This window comes from Ctenopharyngodon idella, chromosome 15 (assembly GCF_019924925.1).
Source record: "Ctenopharyngodon idella isolate HZGC_01 chromosome 15, HZGC01, whole genome shotgun sequence".
NCBI classification, from domain to species: Eukaryota; Metazoa; Chordata; class Actinopteri; order Cypriniformes; family Xenocyprididae; genus Ctenopharyngodon; species Ctenopharyngodon idella.
The window spans coordinates 27,660,942-27,676,053 of record NC_067234.1 but is presented as its reverse complement, the minus strand read 5'-3'; the positions used below and the strand labels follow the sequence as shown (position 1 = coordinate 27,676,053).

Genomic DNA, 15,112 nt, shown 5'->3' with positions numbered 1-15,112 from the left:
CTGAGGGAATGGCAACAAATGCCTCTTGATTGAGCCTTTATCTGGAGCTGCTCTGCGGTATAATCTTCCTTTTCACATCAAAGGCAGCCAGAGCCTTTCAGTGATGTAGAGCCTCAGTTATTGTTATTACAGGAGGCAATCTCTCAGAGCTCCAAGCATCAGATCATAGGGGAGGAATGGAGTGTTATGAAATGATTTTATATTCATGTAAAGTTTGACAGCTTTCAGACCCCATGGCATTCGCTGCCAACCCATCGCTACCACAAATAAAAATAAAGGACAATATGTTTACCCGAAATGCTCCCTACAACCCTTTACAACCTCGCAAATTAGAACATCAGGGCTGAGCTACCTGCTGGGCAGCCAATACACACACACACTTATCTGCTTTCAGGCAGGTGTAATATCAGAGTGGGACCTCTCCACCTCAGGAGAGTAGCAAGGGAAAATTGAGTTTCATTTCTCAATGTCAGTGAAGATGTGCTGGAAAAAAGGTCTGATATCACCCAAACAAGAACTTCATTCATGGTCTTCTCGAGTCAAATGTAAGATTAGGTTGAGAGTGCACTATTTTAATGAATTACACCATCCTAAGAGACTGTTGGATGTGTTCATTTGACGTACATGAAGATATTGTGTTAGCAGACATGTAGAAATGTCTGTTGCGTGCAGCTTCTTATTAGCCACGTTGCCCCTTGACATTCACCCAGCAGGCCTGTGATTCGCCAGTCTTTTCCACACAAGAGCACCAAAGGTCAGCATGGTGGAAAGGTCTTTTCATGGGGGTCAAATGGCCGCGTTTTCCATGGAGACCAAGAGAATGAAATTCCTCATGAAGAAAAGGGAAACAAATGGCAATGGAGGAGTGCAAAGAGAGGAGCTTGTGTCTAACTCTGTGATTTAGATGGATGAATTGTACTAAGGTGGCAACTGTACAATGACTGTTTTCAATAAGCAGCGATGGGAGTTCATGATTGGTTAGGATCTTGTTCACATCTACACTGGCTTCAAAAAGATACAAAACATCAAACCAAGTGACATCTGTAAACAAATGAAAGTAGAGGTTTTCTCCAAACTACATTTCTTTTTTTACTTCATTATTTTTTATTTAGGTTTTTAAAAATAAATCAATTAAATTTTAAAAATTAATAAAATTGGGGGCGCTGTCCACTGTATATCAGAGCCACCAATCAGTCTTGTGCTACATATAGTATATGACCACATAAATAAAATAAAATAAAATAAAAATAAAAGTAACTGTAAAAAAAAATAAATAAAAGCAAATGTATATCAGAATCATCATCAGTGGTGTGAATCTCTATACTTAAGTGTAATTCTAAAATTATGGCTGTCAACTAATCATTTGTGTATTTCCTGGACACATTTTTTTGTATTCCTATTTATGTAATCAGCTATTTATCAGAACGTGATTATTTTGGCTCGCTCTCCAGGCTGCTGTTCTTTGTCTGAAAGCACAATATCTTGCTGTGCTGACTGGTGTTTGTAGTGAGTTATCGGAGAGCGCCAAGCCAGAGTAAACCAAACAAAGCAAGCCGGTGCCTCGCCAGAATCAATCAGAAGATGCACAAAAGGATTTCTGCTTTAATCATTCGAAGTACAGGGGAGACCCAGGGTGCAATGGCGCAACTTTCCAGCAGAGCTCATACAATCTCAGAAAACCTCACAATAATTGTCTTCCTCGCTCCAACATTCCCGCCAATGAGGCCTGCCAACGGTGCCTGCTATTTCCCATCTGCAGCTAAGCATTCTGGGTAAAGCATCGGCCCAGAGCAGAGAGTGCTTTACGACAGTAGAGGAAGAGATGAGTCTTTTTGGCCGAAGCCCACCCTGCCAAACTTTCCGTCCAGATGTGAGCACAGCGGCAGAGCGGATTAAAGTCTGTCTGTGTCTAAGAGGTGTAGAAGAAGCGAACATTTCGGCAATCTAAATGGAAATCATGCCATCTGTTTGGAACTGATCCTCGTGACTCAGGCCGAATCTGTATGCCACAAACTGACTCAATGCACTGATCCATAACATAGAGGGACTGAAAAAGTGAAGTCTTTTTTTTAGATGACGACTGTCAATTTCTAACCGTGATATTGTAAAAGTAATTAATTTACTAATTTAGATTAACAGCAGTTTAGCATGAGCTCACCATTCACAGAGTTCACTCTCACGAACGCCCCTATTATAATCATTGAATGAAATGCACAATTAATCTTGCTGTATTGGCTACAGTGGGAGTATTCTAGTTTTGTTGACTTACTTGCTTGAAGTGCGTTTTTGGGTGTTACGTCGCAAAAGAGCAGTCCGAAATGTAGCAGACTAAAAAAAAAAATCATTCAAAATTTCCAATGCTACTTTTTGCTCTGAATGAGTTCTGAAGCCTCATTATGTAAAGTCATGTTTCTTCAGTGCTCATTTTTTGTCGTACTGCAAACAAAAGTAAAAAAACATGATTTGGCTCATAACAAGTCAACAAATGAAGTTGAGAAGAAAATTAATGTAGCTTAAATGGTGGATGTTCAACAGAGAGTGCTTGCACGTTTTATTTTGAGTATCCCTACATCCATAGGTGCAAATCCCGTGGCTCGAGCACCCACAGAAATGGCTGAGCACCTATGGAAAAACCAGAGATATTCTCCATTCACTGTACCCAATCAGAAAAAAAAAAAAAAGATTGAGATTCGGGAAACTCTCTAATTGGTGGATCTCACATAGGGTCCCGGCGGGTCATAATTCTACCGTTATATTTAGCATTACAACATAACAACCTGACAAAAAAGCTTTTGCATGATGACAAATTGCATTTTAAGAAATGAACTGCAAAAACATTGAGAATATCTGCAAGAGAGCGACTCAAGGCAACACTCAAGGACAGAGTTTTGTTAGGTTGGTAATGTATTTGGCAGTCCGTGTTTCTCTACGCGAGACACAAGTAACTTTTGCCTGTGAGATTTTTATTTCCTTTTTTTATATTTAATTTGTTTAATATTTATTCATTTTATAAGTAAATTAAATATTGTGCCTTGTTAGGTTACCAGAGTTATTGTTAGTTGTGTGTTGTTACGCACATGTTTAAATATGTCTTAGGCTCCGCTACTTGTGATGTTTTGTTTTAAAAGTTGATGATGTTTTATCAGGCTAATAAAAAATTTGGCCAACTGTGTTTATCATGTGTGGTGCTTTTCTTCAGCATTACCTTATGGTCAGTTTAATTTAAATTTAAATTTTAAATTCTAAATATTAATTGGCTATTGCACTCTTCATGTGAAAAAAATCTTATAGATTCTGCAGTAGCAAATTAGTCTGAATGAATAAATTATGGTGTTAATAGGAAGACTAATTAAAAAGCAAACAACTCAACCACTTGATATCACCACTTAGTCATGTCACATTGAGGCTTGAAATGACTTGAAAACAATCGGTTTGGTGAAATTAACTGTACTCCATTAATTGATGTTGTTTTCTGGATAGTGTAAGTGCTGTTTATTTAATTAACCTGAAAAATGTGTCAACATTAAGTGTAACTGGAACATGAATATATATATATATATATATATATATATATATATATATATATATATATATATATATATATATATATATATATATAAAAACATATAAATTCAGTGAGGACTTTGCCTCCTCATTTTAGAACACCACTGCATTTGATGCCAGAAATCTCAGAGTGAATAGCTTAAGTAATGCGGCAGATAATGAGCCTTTTCTATGTCTAATATTGCTAGCTACATTATCATTTTTAATGTTTAGTTTAGAGGGTGAATGGAGGTATTACTTACCCTACTCAAGCCCATGTGATAGCTGCTTTTTTCCAGCTCAAGGGACTCCAGCAGCTCTTCGACAGCCTGAAACACACAGAAACACAGATACATATGTATAAAACAGTGAGACAGACATAAAGATCTACTGTGCCATCCACTTCAGGGCACCAAGAGGACAGTGTGCTGACTGGGGTGCTCTTTTGGCCCAAAAGCTAACCCACCTTGGGGAAACTGGGTCACAAACAACTGTCTTAATGTCTGACCTCTCTCTTCTACTCACCCATGAGTGCTTTCTTCCTGACAGGATGTCAATGAAAATAACAATATGGCAGGGGATTAAGAAATCTCGGTGGACTGACGACTAATGGCTAGAGTTTGAGCTAAAAGCATAGGGATGTATTGAGTGCTCTCTGCAGGGGCACAGGGGCCGACTGGTGAACAGGTTCAGTGAGGGACGAGTGAAAGGCCACGCCTCAGACTGAGCAGCTGCAGATAGATCACAGGTCTAATGGGGAATCTGCTGATGTTTGGTTACCACAGCGAGACCTGGGTAAAACATAGCTAAAGCAACATGCAAACAAAGATTGTTCACCTGAGATACATTTATTTGAGCCAGTAACATGTTTGTATACTGAAAAGTATGAAACTATTATCTGTGGCATAAACAGATATATAATATTTTGGACACGTTTACTAATTCTTTGTTACTATTTCTATAGTCACTGTATAAATTAAATATAGATGAAACCTTATAAAATTTACAAAAGTTATTCAAGAGCAGTGATTTTTTGGCAGTGAGTATTTTGTAGATTGATTAACATTAGAAACAGACAGCAGCAGGAATATTAGGCTGTTGTCAATTTAAAATATAATGCACGGATCCAATATACTGATACTATTTCACTTGTTATTTCTTTCTCGATTGTTTATGTTCACTTAAGACACTACCTACTATGTTTACTAAGATACTCGCCAAGACAAACATTTTGAAATAATTTTGTATGAAATTGTCTGCTTAAGCGCAAGAAGACGTGAAAGAGAACTCAATTCAGTTATTTGCTCACTGTCTGAAAAGGGGCTTTCTGGACGCATGCTTCGGATTTGTCATGACGATGCAGCACTGGCTCAATCAGGACAGTGACCATTCCATCCACTCTTGGCCATCAGGCAGTCCTTATTGTCAATCCCTGCATTTAGATCTAGCCTGTCAATTCTATTTAAAGGGATAGTTCACCCAAAAATGAAAATCATCCCATGATTTACTCACCCTCAAGCCATCCTAGGTGTATATGACTATCTTCTTTCAGAACACAATTGGAGATATATTTTGAAATATCCTGGCTCTACCAAGCTTTATAATGGTAGTGAACGGGGGGCCTGTTTTAAAGCCCCAAAAAATGCATCCATCCATAATAGATATAATCCATACGGCTCCAGTGGGTTAATAAAGACCTTCTGAAGTGAAGCAATAGGTTTTTTTAAGAAAAATGTCTATATTTAAAACTTCATAAATTAAAATATCTAGCTTCCGCCAGATGACCGTACACATACTGCGCAAGTCGACTTGCACCAAATGAGTAACCCTTGACATGATGTATGACGTAGGATGTAGAAGTATCGTAAGCTTAAGCGCTTACATTATTATATATATATATATATATATATATATACACACACACACATATATATATATATATATATATATATATATATATATATATGTATTATATTTTAACACATCCATTTACATGTTGACATTAAGACATTTCAGGTCTTTGTAGACTCAATAACAGAAGCGGGTCAGTGATAGGACAGGATGCCACTGATAGAGTCCTCACTCTGGGCCCTGATTAAAGCCTTTATTGCCCTGTCACCAGAGCAGAGCTGAGATTAAGGGGAAAAAGATGTGTACCACAGCCTATTAATCAACAACACAGCTCTCTGCCCTGAGCACTGTCATAATCAATTACATGGAAGAGCAGCTCATGAAGGAGGAGCCAAACGGCAGTCGGAGAAACAAACTCACACAAATAAAAAGGACACTCACCCTTTTCTCATCAGTTACAATGTAGTTCCGCCCATGTTTCTTCGTCAAGTGGGGAGTCAGTACATCAAAGCGGCGGCGGAACTCCGAAAAGACCAAATGATCAGGATAACCTTGAGGACGGGGAGAGCCAAATGACAGGAGCGTTACAAGAGAAGGACGTGTGAGATTCTAGAAAGCTACAGGGCTTGTGAAGGTTCAGCAGAGAGCAATGATGAAGGCATTGGTCAGTCGCTTATCTTGAGAATGTTCTGCTTACTCAGGGCTTTGGGCTGAAATGTGCCAAAACATTTTCCAATGACATTTTGCTGATTTTTTTTTTTAAAGCACTCAACAAAATAAGCCCACGAATGTCTCCAGAAAAAAATAATAAAAAAATGACATCTAGAACACTAGGCAGTGCCTGACCACATAAGCCCTAGAAAGCTTCAAAGGTCAACAAACCCTGGGAGAAAAACACGTTATTCGGAAAAGTCAAACCTGCATAGTAAATTTGAACTTTCAAATCTTTCCTCTCTTCATAGATTTTTCTACATTCTTTTTAAAATAAAGGTCACAGATCTATAACGAGGGTCGTTCACTGTCTTTATCTTGCGTTTTTAATGCCTGGCTTTTTAAACTCTAACCTTGGCGGTAGATACGGAGTGCGTCGAGCAGTTTGGAGCCACGGAGCTGTGCCCGGAGCAAGCACACATCCAGCTGCATGAGGCCGTTGTCACAGCTTTCTCCATGTGCCTCAATCTCCCCAGAGCGAGGCGAGGGTCCTCCTAGCACCTTCACATCCCCAGTCAAAGTCTCTGCTTTAGGCAGCAGACAATGAACAAAGTGCACCCTGGACCGCCTCACTGTGTCTATTAGTGCATCCTATGAGAAAACAAACAAAATACTCACATTAAGTTCAGAAAAGATTTGTTGTTTGACCACATTATATTAACATTTTCTGATGTGAGGACCTGTACTAATGGATCATGATTAGTGGTTAGCGATATATATCGCCAAGGCCAATATATTGGTTGATATTTAGCTTTTCTTTATTATTGTCCAATACGTTTTTTAGTTTGGCTGATAAGTGGAAGCAGGGCCTTTATTTTATAAAAAAAATAAACAAAAAAAAAAATATCCATATTAGTCTACCACTTTTTCTACATATTGTAGTGGTGGTGATTTAATTAGCATGCTGAGTTTTAGCTTGAGGGCCTCTTAAGACCCCTGCATTCTGTTCCAGTCAAGGAGGTCTATAAGAAGTTGCGCTCTGTCTAGCCATTTTGAATGCACTAGTATATGGATGTAATTTTCACATTTTAAGTACTCACCACTTGTAGTTTAATCTGGATGCAGAGGGACTTCTTTTTAACAGCAGCCACGCCAGTGGTGAAGGTCTTCCTCATGCTTGTGGCCCTGCGCAGGGCCAGCTGTGATCCGCCCTCAAGCCCAGCAATAGAACCTGACAAAACTGTGGCTCCTCCTGAACGCCCCATAAACAAGCTACTGATATTCTTCCTGCAGAGGAAGAACCAGAGTATAAACAGGATGAGCTGGACCATTTAACGCCTCCACATTTAAAACATGCAACAGTTGAAAAGAGCGAAAAATATTGCCATTACACACAATCAAAGTTCACCATTGGCTTTTTTTAGTGATAATAATAATAATAATAATAATAATAATAATAATAATGGTAACACTTTACAATAAGGTTCATTAGTTAAATATTAGTTAATGTATTGACTAACATGAACTAACCACGAGTAATACATTTGTTACTGTATATACTAATCTGCGTTAACGTTAGTTAATGAAAATACAGTTGTTAATTGTTTGTTCATGTTCGTTCACAGTGCATTAACTAATGTTAACACGATTTTAATAATGTATTAGTAAATGTTGAAATTAACATTAACAAAGATTAATAAATGCTGTATAAGTGCAGTTCATTATTAGTTCATGTTAACTAATGAACCTTATTGTAAAGTGTTACCATAATAATAATAATAATAATAATAAAGCTCACCAAAGCTTTTTAGTGGAAAACTGCTGGGAGACATTAAAGCCTCAGATTTATTACTGACTCGCAGAGATGGAGTAAATTTATGTAGCATCAGGTAGATATTAGTAATTATTTCATTATCAGGATCTTACTTCTGAGAGTCCTGCAGTAAAATGGCTGCATTCTGAGAGGCAGGGTTCTGTTTGGCATGGCTCAACCATCCCCGAGCATCATACTCCACCCAGTCAGTCCCATGGCTGTGACCCAATAGGAAGTGATGTACCTTTTCGCTCTTCAGCAGCAAGGCAGGGCCTGAGAGATGCATTGAGCACATGAGGATGCATTAACATAAATCATAAACATTGCATTCAAAAGTTGCATACATAAACATCTATAAGTAATGGCATGTTTATGGGTGGGCATGTGAGAGGTGTTTTGTGTTCTGACCTTTGGTCTCTCCATCCACAGGGCTGTAATAACTGAACAGTCTTTCCAGCAGAGTTTCCTCCGAGCCTCCAGGCTGCAGAGCTTCTTCCTCCATCAGCCACAGCAGGCCTCTCGCCTCATCTGTCCTGGCCAATGTCCGTACCTGAACCACATGGACACAGACGCACATGCGAGAACACTTTGTTAGACTCAAACTGTAGACTCGGGTCTGTATATAAACTGGGCACGTACCCAATTCAAATCCCGGACGAGCCCCCAATTTAGGCTATGAGCCCAATTTTAGTCCAGGGTGTAAATCATTTTCAGTGTTTAACTGTGTAAAGCCTGACATAATAACCAGATTTTTTTTTAAATGGAACAGTTTATTCAACCTTTAGATAATTTGTTTTAGATGTGTTTAAACACACTTATGCGCACACACAATATAAAACAGCATTAGCACATTAGCACAAAAAGCACATTCAAACCTTGTGAAAACACTACCAACTCATTCCTCTCATCACTCTGGCAAAGAATCTCCAAAAATGTGGCATAACCTTGCCAAATGACATTGTTGAAATGAGTCATCAATGCAACTAACAAGATGTTAGACCCTTATGCACATGCTCAATCTCTCTCAAGAACTTTGTTTACTCACAATTCAAGCCCCTTTTATTCATCAAGGGTGTGCATTGTTTCATTTACTTTTCATTTCATATTTCGATAATGACCTCAAACACAACATTAGTCATTACATGAAAGCAATTACTATCCTTTATACAATAAGAGAGAGGAGGAGAAAACGAGGGGGGAAAAGATGAGCTATTAGTCTTGGGCTCCTCATTAAAGGCCTGTATTAAGTAAGAGCTCCAGGGCAGTCAGGCAGGCATTTTTAAACCATACACTCTGCCTGTCTACTTAAGCAATTAATACCAGTAATGGCTTCTTCCTTGTTCTGCATTACTGCACTGACACTTTGCAGGCTGCTGAATAACTGCGGATGAGACCAGTGCAAAAAAGAACTTACAGCAATTACGTAGGTTTATGAATACTCAGAATATGTCTTTGAATAGTACTTTTCATACTGATGAGAGCGTCGTCACTATGCCTCAGTATTATTTCCATCAGGCACAGACTGGCTAATTAACTCTTCAGGGTTGTTTTAACGAGTGCTTTCAATTACTTAATTTTTAAAGTGCTCATTTGACAATTTATGAAATTCTTTCCAAACTTTATTAAATTGAAAATGTAGGGAAAGATTATATGACTGCACAGGCATACATGTTTGCATATCTACTTCAAGTTGCAAATCTGTAATTGGTGACCGCAACCACTGGGGGCACTCAAAACACTTTAAACTCAAAGCAGCTTATCAGAGAAATAAATTACACACTCATTTGATCTCCATTTGTAACAGTCTTTTTAAACGGTCATGTATCATTGACCCATTCTAATCTAAAATCCTTTTTTAAGCCGACTGCCGAGGATGCATTTATTAATTCAATCTTTTTAAGTAAAGATGTTTACCTGAGATACTAATGGAAATTGGTTGCTGCAATTTCTAGAAAATGACTAAATAAAATGCCTTTATTTCCCATTGTAGCTCATTTTATGTGCTATATACATTTTATAACTACATATAAAGAAGAAAAACTGGCAAAATGTTAGTTTCCAGTGTCAAATCAAAGCTATAAATAATATCTAAGCTACAAATACGCATGCAGCCTCAAACATGTGTCTGATGCCAATACTTTATTTGATGGGACTACTAAGCAACATCGCAACACAGTTTGTGAGAGAGACAATGTCATCAAAAGTGCTTTCATTAACAAAGATTCTGTACGCTGTGCCTTAGAGGGAGGGCGCTTCCCACTCAATACTCACCCCCACACATACAAAGAAAAAGAGCAGCATCTCCGTTCTCATTAACATCCCAGAAAGCCACACTCCAGACACGTTGCTCCTGCAACGACTGGCTAGATATGACACTATAATAACTTGTCGCCACAGATAACTTTCAGGTAGAGTTCACAATCAAATGACAAACTAAAGGACAAAAAAGTCATCAACTAGAACTTCAAGCAGTCAAAATGAATTTTCCCCAACATTGTGGGAGACAAGGGAAAACATCAGCGATTCAAGTCAGTGCCGAGACAGAAAAGCACACATTCTACAGATAAGGTCCCTTTGGGGACAGGCTGGGATGCACAACAAAAACCTGAAGAGGTAAGAAGAGATGAGGTGAGGAGAAAGTTGCTTACCAATGCTTGAGTTGAGGCTTGGTCTATAGCTGCTACAGACAGTGATGTACTGGACTCTATGTCATCTAATGCAAGCTCTATGTTCTCCTAAACGGGGATAGAGGGAGTGTTAGTCAGCTATGATTGCAAACTGATTTCAGGTTAAAAGTTTCTATTTTTTTCAAGTGTCTAATAATTACAATTTCTCTTGTTCTATGATTTTACAGCCTTGCGGCCAAAGAAAAAAAAAAAAAGAAAAAAAAAAAGAGGCTTAAAATCAGAATCGATCAAAACTAAAGCATGAAAATTGATCATTTTAAGACTTTTGATTAAAGGTGCTGTAAGCGTTTTGTATGGAATGGCACTCAGACATCTCATTGTCAGACAATTCAGTGTCCTAATATATAATATAGGATGCAGGGACTTTTCTATTCATCAGTTGATTGGATTTTGAGATGTAGGTGCTGCGCTCAAAAATTAATGCGAGCTTGCAGTCGATTGTGAAGGGGCGGGGTTTAAACTGACTAAATGATTGGAGAAGTCCAGGAAACGTCACCAAAGGGAAGTCTGTCATCTTCCCCAAAAGAGTGAGCTATGACATTTTGATTAAAAAAAAATCACAAGGTCAAAAAAAATTTAAATGAAACCTACATGGATGAATACATTCACGATAAGATCTATACCATGCATTTACAAAAAAAAGGTTTATTTTTAGCCTAGAATATCCATTTCATGACAACTTGAAATGTGTTGGGAGTTCCAGAACATTGCTTACAGCACCTTTATCTCTGTGGAATCTATGATTGGCTCATGTACTTTGAATGAATATTGATTTCGGTAACAAGGCAAGCAAATTTCATTATGACAGCTTAGACAAACATGTTAATAAAATCAACATTGATTTAACTCAGCTAGTCCCAGCCTAAATGAATTGAGAGTATAATTTATTTAAGGGAAAAAAAAGAAATAATTTGATGGGTGTAACAGGATGAACTGCTGCACCTCCTTGTAGCGCTCCATCTCCTGTACAAAGGTACGTTCGTGAAAAAGCGTTTGGAGACGCTCCTGGGCGTAGTTGTGGCACAGCTCCTCGAAGGTGGCACCGCGGTCACGCTTTGCTAACTTTGGGTTCTGGAATCCCGGAGTGTCCACAATTAGCAGAGAGCACAGGGAATGCTGACTCGACTTCAGTGCTCTAAACCAGCACAAACAAACAACAGATACATATTTAATGTAGGTTAGAGTCCTCAAACAATACAGTCGTCTCCCTCTTACAATTAAACCTGGGATGTACTGTAGGCAATTTAAAAGCCTATTCTACTACTAATCTTTATAGGAAAAAGACATTATTTGACCTTAAATGCAAATTAGTGTGTGCCATTAGTGCCACCAAACAAAACTATAATAATTTTTTCATCAAAATATTGGTTATCATCATTGATAACACAAATGACAGGCATTCAAAGGAAAATTGTTCTTTTAATTTATTTAGGGTCAGTTTACCCAAAAATGAAAATTATGTCAATAATCAGTGGTTCAGAGCGACAAAATCCCATGAATTCAGTAAACGAGGCTTCGTTACGTCATAAGTGTTTTGAAACTTCAATAGTTCACGTGACTTTGGCAGTTTGATAAGCGATCCAAACCACTGATTCGAAACAAATGATTCGTTAAGCTTCAAAGCTTCATGAAGTTCACATGAACTGTTTTAAATATGTTTTTAGTACCTTTCTGGGCATTGAAAAAGGGAGTGTTCTTGCTGGCGACGGAGGCCTTACTGAGTCATCGGATTTTATCAAAAATATCTTAATTTGAGTTCTGAAGATGAATGAAGGTCTTACGGGTGTGGAACGACATGAGGGTGAGTAATAAATGACATTATTTTCATTTTTGTGTGAACTAACACTTTAATGATTTAGCTTGTTGTGTTTTACTTTTTTTCCCATTCGTTAGACCTTGCATTAATGCTTAACCCAAAAATAAAACAAAATATATATAAAAAAAAAATTAAATAAATGTCAAATGGCATACCAATTGAAGAGGACAAAGGCATTTTCAGGCACCTGATGCATTTAAATATTTTTTCTTAAATGTGCAAAAAAATAGAGTGCAACTATTTCATATATTAATGAATAAGTCAAGCTATTGAATAATGTATTATATATGGTGTTTATTGACTGTCAAAATAGTTTTTATTACAGAAAAGAGCCATATTTTGAGAATGACTCAACTGTTTGACTGTTTTCAAACAGGTTTCCCCATTACCCATCTGCCACTGCTAGGGCAAACATTACGTTGGTTGAAAATAAACTAGGTGACATATCTTAGTACATTAATAAAAAAGTAAATGAATGTCCTGACCATTAGAGGATATAATCATTACCGGTTAACAAGTGAGATGACCAAAGTAAAGAGCTCAGAGTAGAGCCCAGCAGCCATGGCCTCCAGACACTCCAGAGCTGTGATCTTTGGAGCTGCGAGAGAAAACATCCACACAATTTTTCAGTATTAATGCTGCCAAAGCATCAGTATCTATACTGTATCAGAGGTCTTGTATTATGAAAGGTCTTACCCGAGCTGTCTCCTGTCCCAACATCATCTGGTCCCTGGCGGAATGAGGTGGATCTCTGTAAGGATCCTTTGGGCTGGTGTTTGAAGATAGCAGATGAGAGCTCTTCGAGGGTACAACCCAAGAGGTAAGCCGCCTTTTGGGCCCACTCATGACGTGCAAATTGCTTCCGGCCCGCTGTGAGATGCACAGGGACAGTGTAAGTACTACGCCAAGTGAAGCAGCACTGATGACTGTGGGGCTCTTACGGTATCTGAGGGAAGTCTTACACAATTTCGCTGATTATGTAATTTATGTACAGTTACATTATCTCTAGAATATAGAATTTTAATAAAGATGCACTTTAAACCAAATACTGAAACAGTTTGAAAGGACAACAGCAGTGGTTTTCAGCTGGTGGGATACAACCTTAAAAAATGTTGCCATGGACAATGCAACTAACAGTATTGATTATGCTTATGATTATGCCATTATCAAGGGAGGAGAAACTCTTCCCACATATTTTACTGTCCAAGTTATTATCCAGTCAATCTCTGTGGTATTTTCATGCAAATCCACCTGTTACATGGTGAAGACTTTTATGAATTATTAAAACATTAGTGTAAATTTGTTACATTAAATGTCAATGTTATTAATTTTGCATATCGTTGGCCATATACTGCTCATGATAATAATATAATTATTTAACTATTTAAACAAATATCAGATTAACATTTGGATTTATTTAATCAAATAATATTTGGTTGAATAAATTTAAATAGATTTGAACTTTTTTTTTGTAAGACTATTAAATCGTTGCTATTCAGTGTAAATTTTGACAACCACTGTTGAGAACCACTGACTGTATAAAACTCAGTTTCAGAACTGTCAAAATTGGTCTAATTATGTCTGTGAGTTTTAATGTTTAGACATCACAAAAATGTTAGCTTTTTAAAATCCTTTCAAAGATTTTCAAGTGTTTCCAGCGGATATTGCTCCGACTGACCCCAGAGCAAACCACAGAGTCAAACACAAAAAGAGTGACAAGCAAGCTGCAGTGAAGTTGCCGCAACCAGAAGAGGTCGCAGAGAGAGAGAGAGAGGGGGGGGGGAACGACACAAACCTCTGGTGGAATAGATGAACGCCAAAAATAAACAAGAACTGAGAGTGAACAGGCTTTTTATTTGTGTTTGCGTCTTAACAACAGAAAAGCACTGCAGAAATGAAAAGTCTACAACATGGAGAAACATCAGAGAGCCTGAGCTTTAAAAGACAACAAAGTTACGATGCTCCCCACCCTCACCCGCACATATTCCCACCAAAGTTTTATCTAAGCTTCAAGACTAAGACATGGTTATAAACCTCTGAAAGAAAAGAAGCCCAGCAGAGAAATGAAAGAAAAAAGAAAAGAAGACAATAAGAATGCAAATGGAAAAGTCTGGCAACCACGATAACAGCATAAAACCACACACGCATACACAAATGAGGTGTTTGCTTGTGCTGATATATAATATTCATGCTCTTTACCTTCATCAGTCTCTGCTTTGTAACAGCATGCAACATGCAAGTAGAGAAGAAGAGGTTAGAACATGAGAGACATTCTTCAGTATTGTACAAACAGGGAAACAAGAATGTAGTCATTAGCACACAAACACTAGCATATACAGTCAAACCAAAATGTATTCAGACACCTTGAACATTTCATTCATTAATTCAGTTTATTCACTATAGTTTAAAAAAATGGTAATAAAATACGACAAGATCTCACAGTTAAACTGTGTCAGAAAAAAATAATCTTAATTATGACAGATAACACTTAAGCAAAACAAAGTGTCTGAATAATTTTTGGTTCCAAATTCGTACCAATTTTACTGGTAGTCCACTGTATGAAGAATTTTTGGGTATAATATGTCACAGTTTACTTTATTTTGTTATCCTCACTTACATAAATGAACTATAGTGTCCTGCACCCACTAGTAAAAATATATAAAAAATGTCTGAATAATGTTTGGCTTGACGTACATACACACATATTATTGGCTCTTCCATGCATTTTCTCATGACACATTTCCACTTTAA

The 15,112-nt window shown here is 37.7% G+C and overlaps 1 protein-coding gene across 19 annotated transcripts in view; it reads right to left on the bottom strand.

Moving 5' to 3' along the window:
* myo18ab (myosin XVIIIA b) overlaps nucleotides 1-15,112 on the bottom strand; it is a 113,256-nt gene that overhangs the window by 42,633 nt on the left and 55,511 nt on the right. For 17 of the 19 annotated variants that reach the window (XM_051861271.1, XM_051861272.1, XM_051861278.1 and 14 more), the window contains 11 exons: nucleotides 14,561-14,575; nucleotides 13,058-13,231; nucleotides 12,869-12,959; nucleotides 11,488-11,680; nucleotides 10,507-10,593; nucleotides 8,267-8,408; nucleotides 7,972-8,131; nucleotides 7,146-7,332; nucleotides 6,459-6,696; nucleotides 5,836-5,945; nucleotides 3,807-3,872 (listed from right to left, as the gene is read on the bottom strand). In XM_051861271.1, coding sequence (XP_051717231.1) covers nucleotides 3,807-3,872; nucleotides 5,836-5,945; nucleotides 6,459-6,696; nucleotides 7,146-7,332; nucleotides 7,972-8,131; nucleotides 8,267-8,408; nucleotides 10,507-10,593; nucleotides 11,488-11,680; nucleotides 12,869-12,959; nucleotides 13,058-13,231; nucleotides 14,561-14,575 — 1,463 coding nt within the window. The remainder of the gene's footprint in view (nucleotides 1-3,806; nucleotides 3,873-5,835; nucleotides 5,946-6,458; nucleotides 6,697-7,145; nucleotides 7,333-7,971; nucleotides 8,132-8,266; nucleotides 8,409-10,506; nucleotides 10,594-11,487; nucleotides 11,681-12,868; nucleotides 12,960-13,057; nucleotides 13,232-14,560; nucleotides 14,576-15,112) is intronic. The other 2 variants (XM_051861262.1, XM_051861263.1) reach the window with 2 other exon arrangements.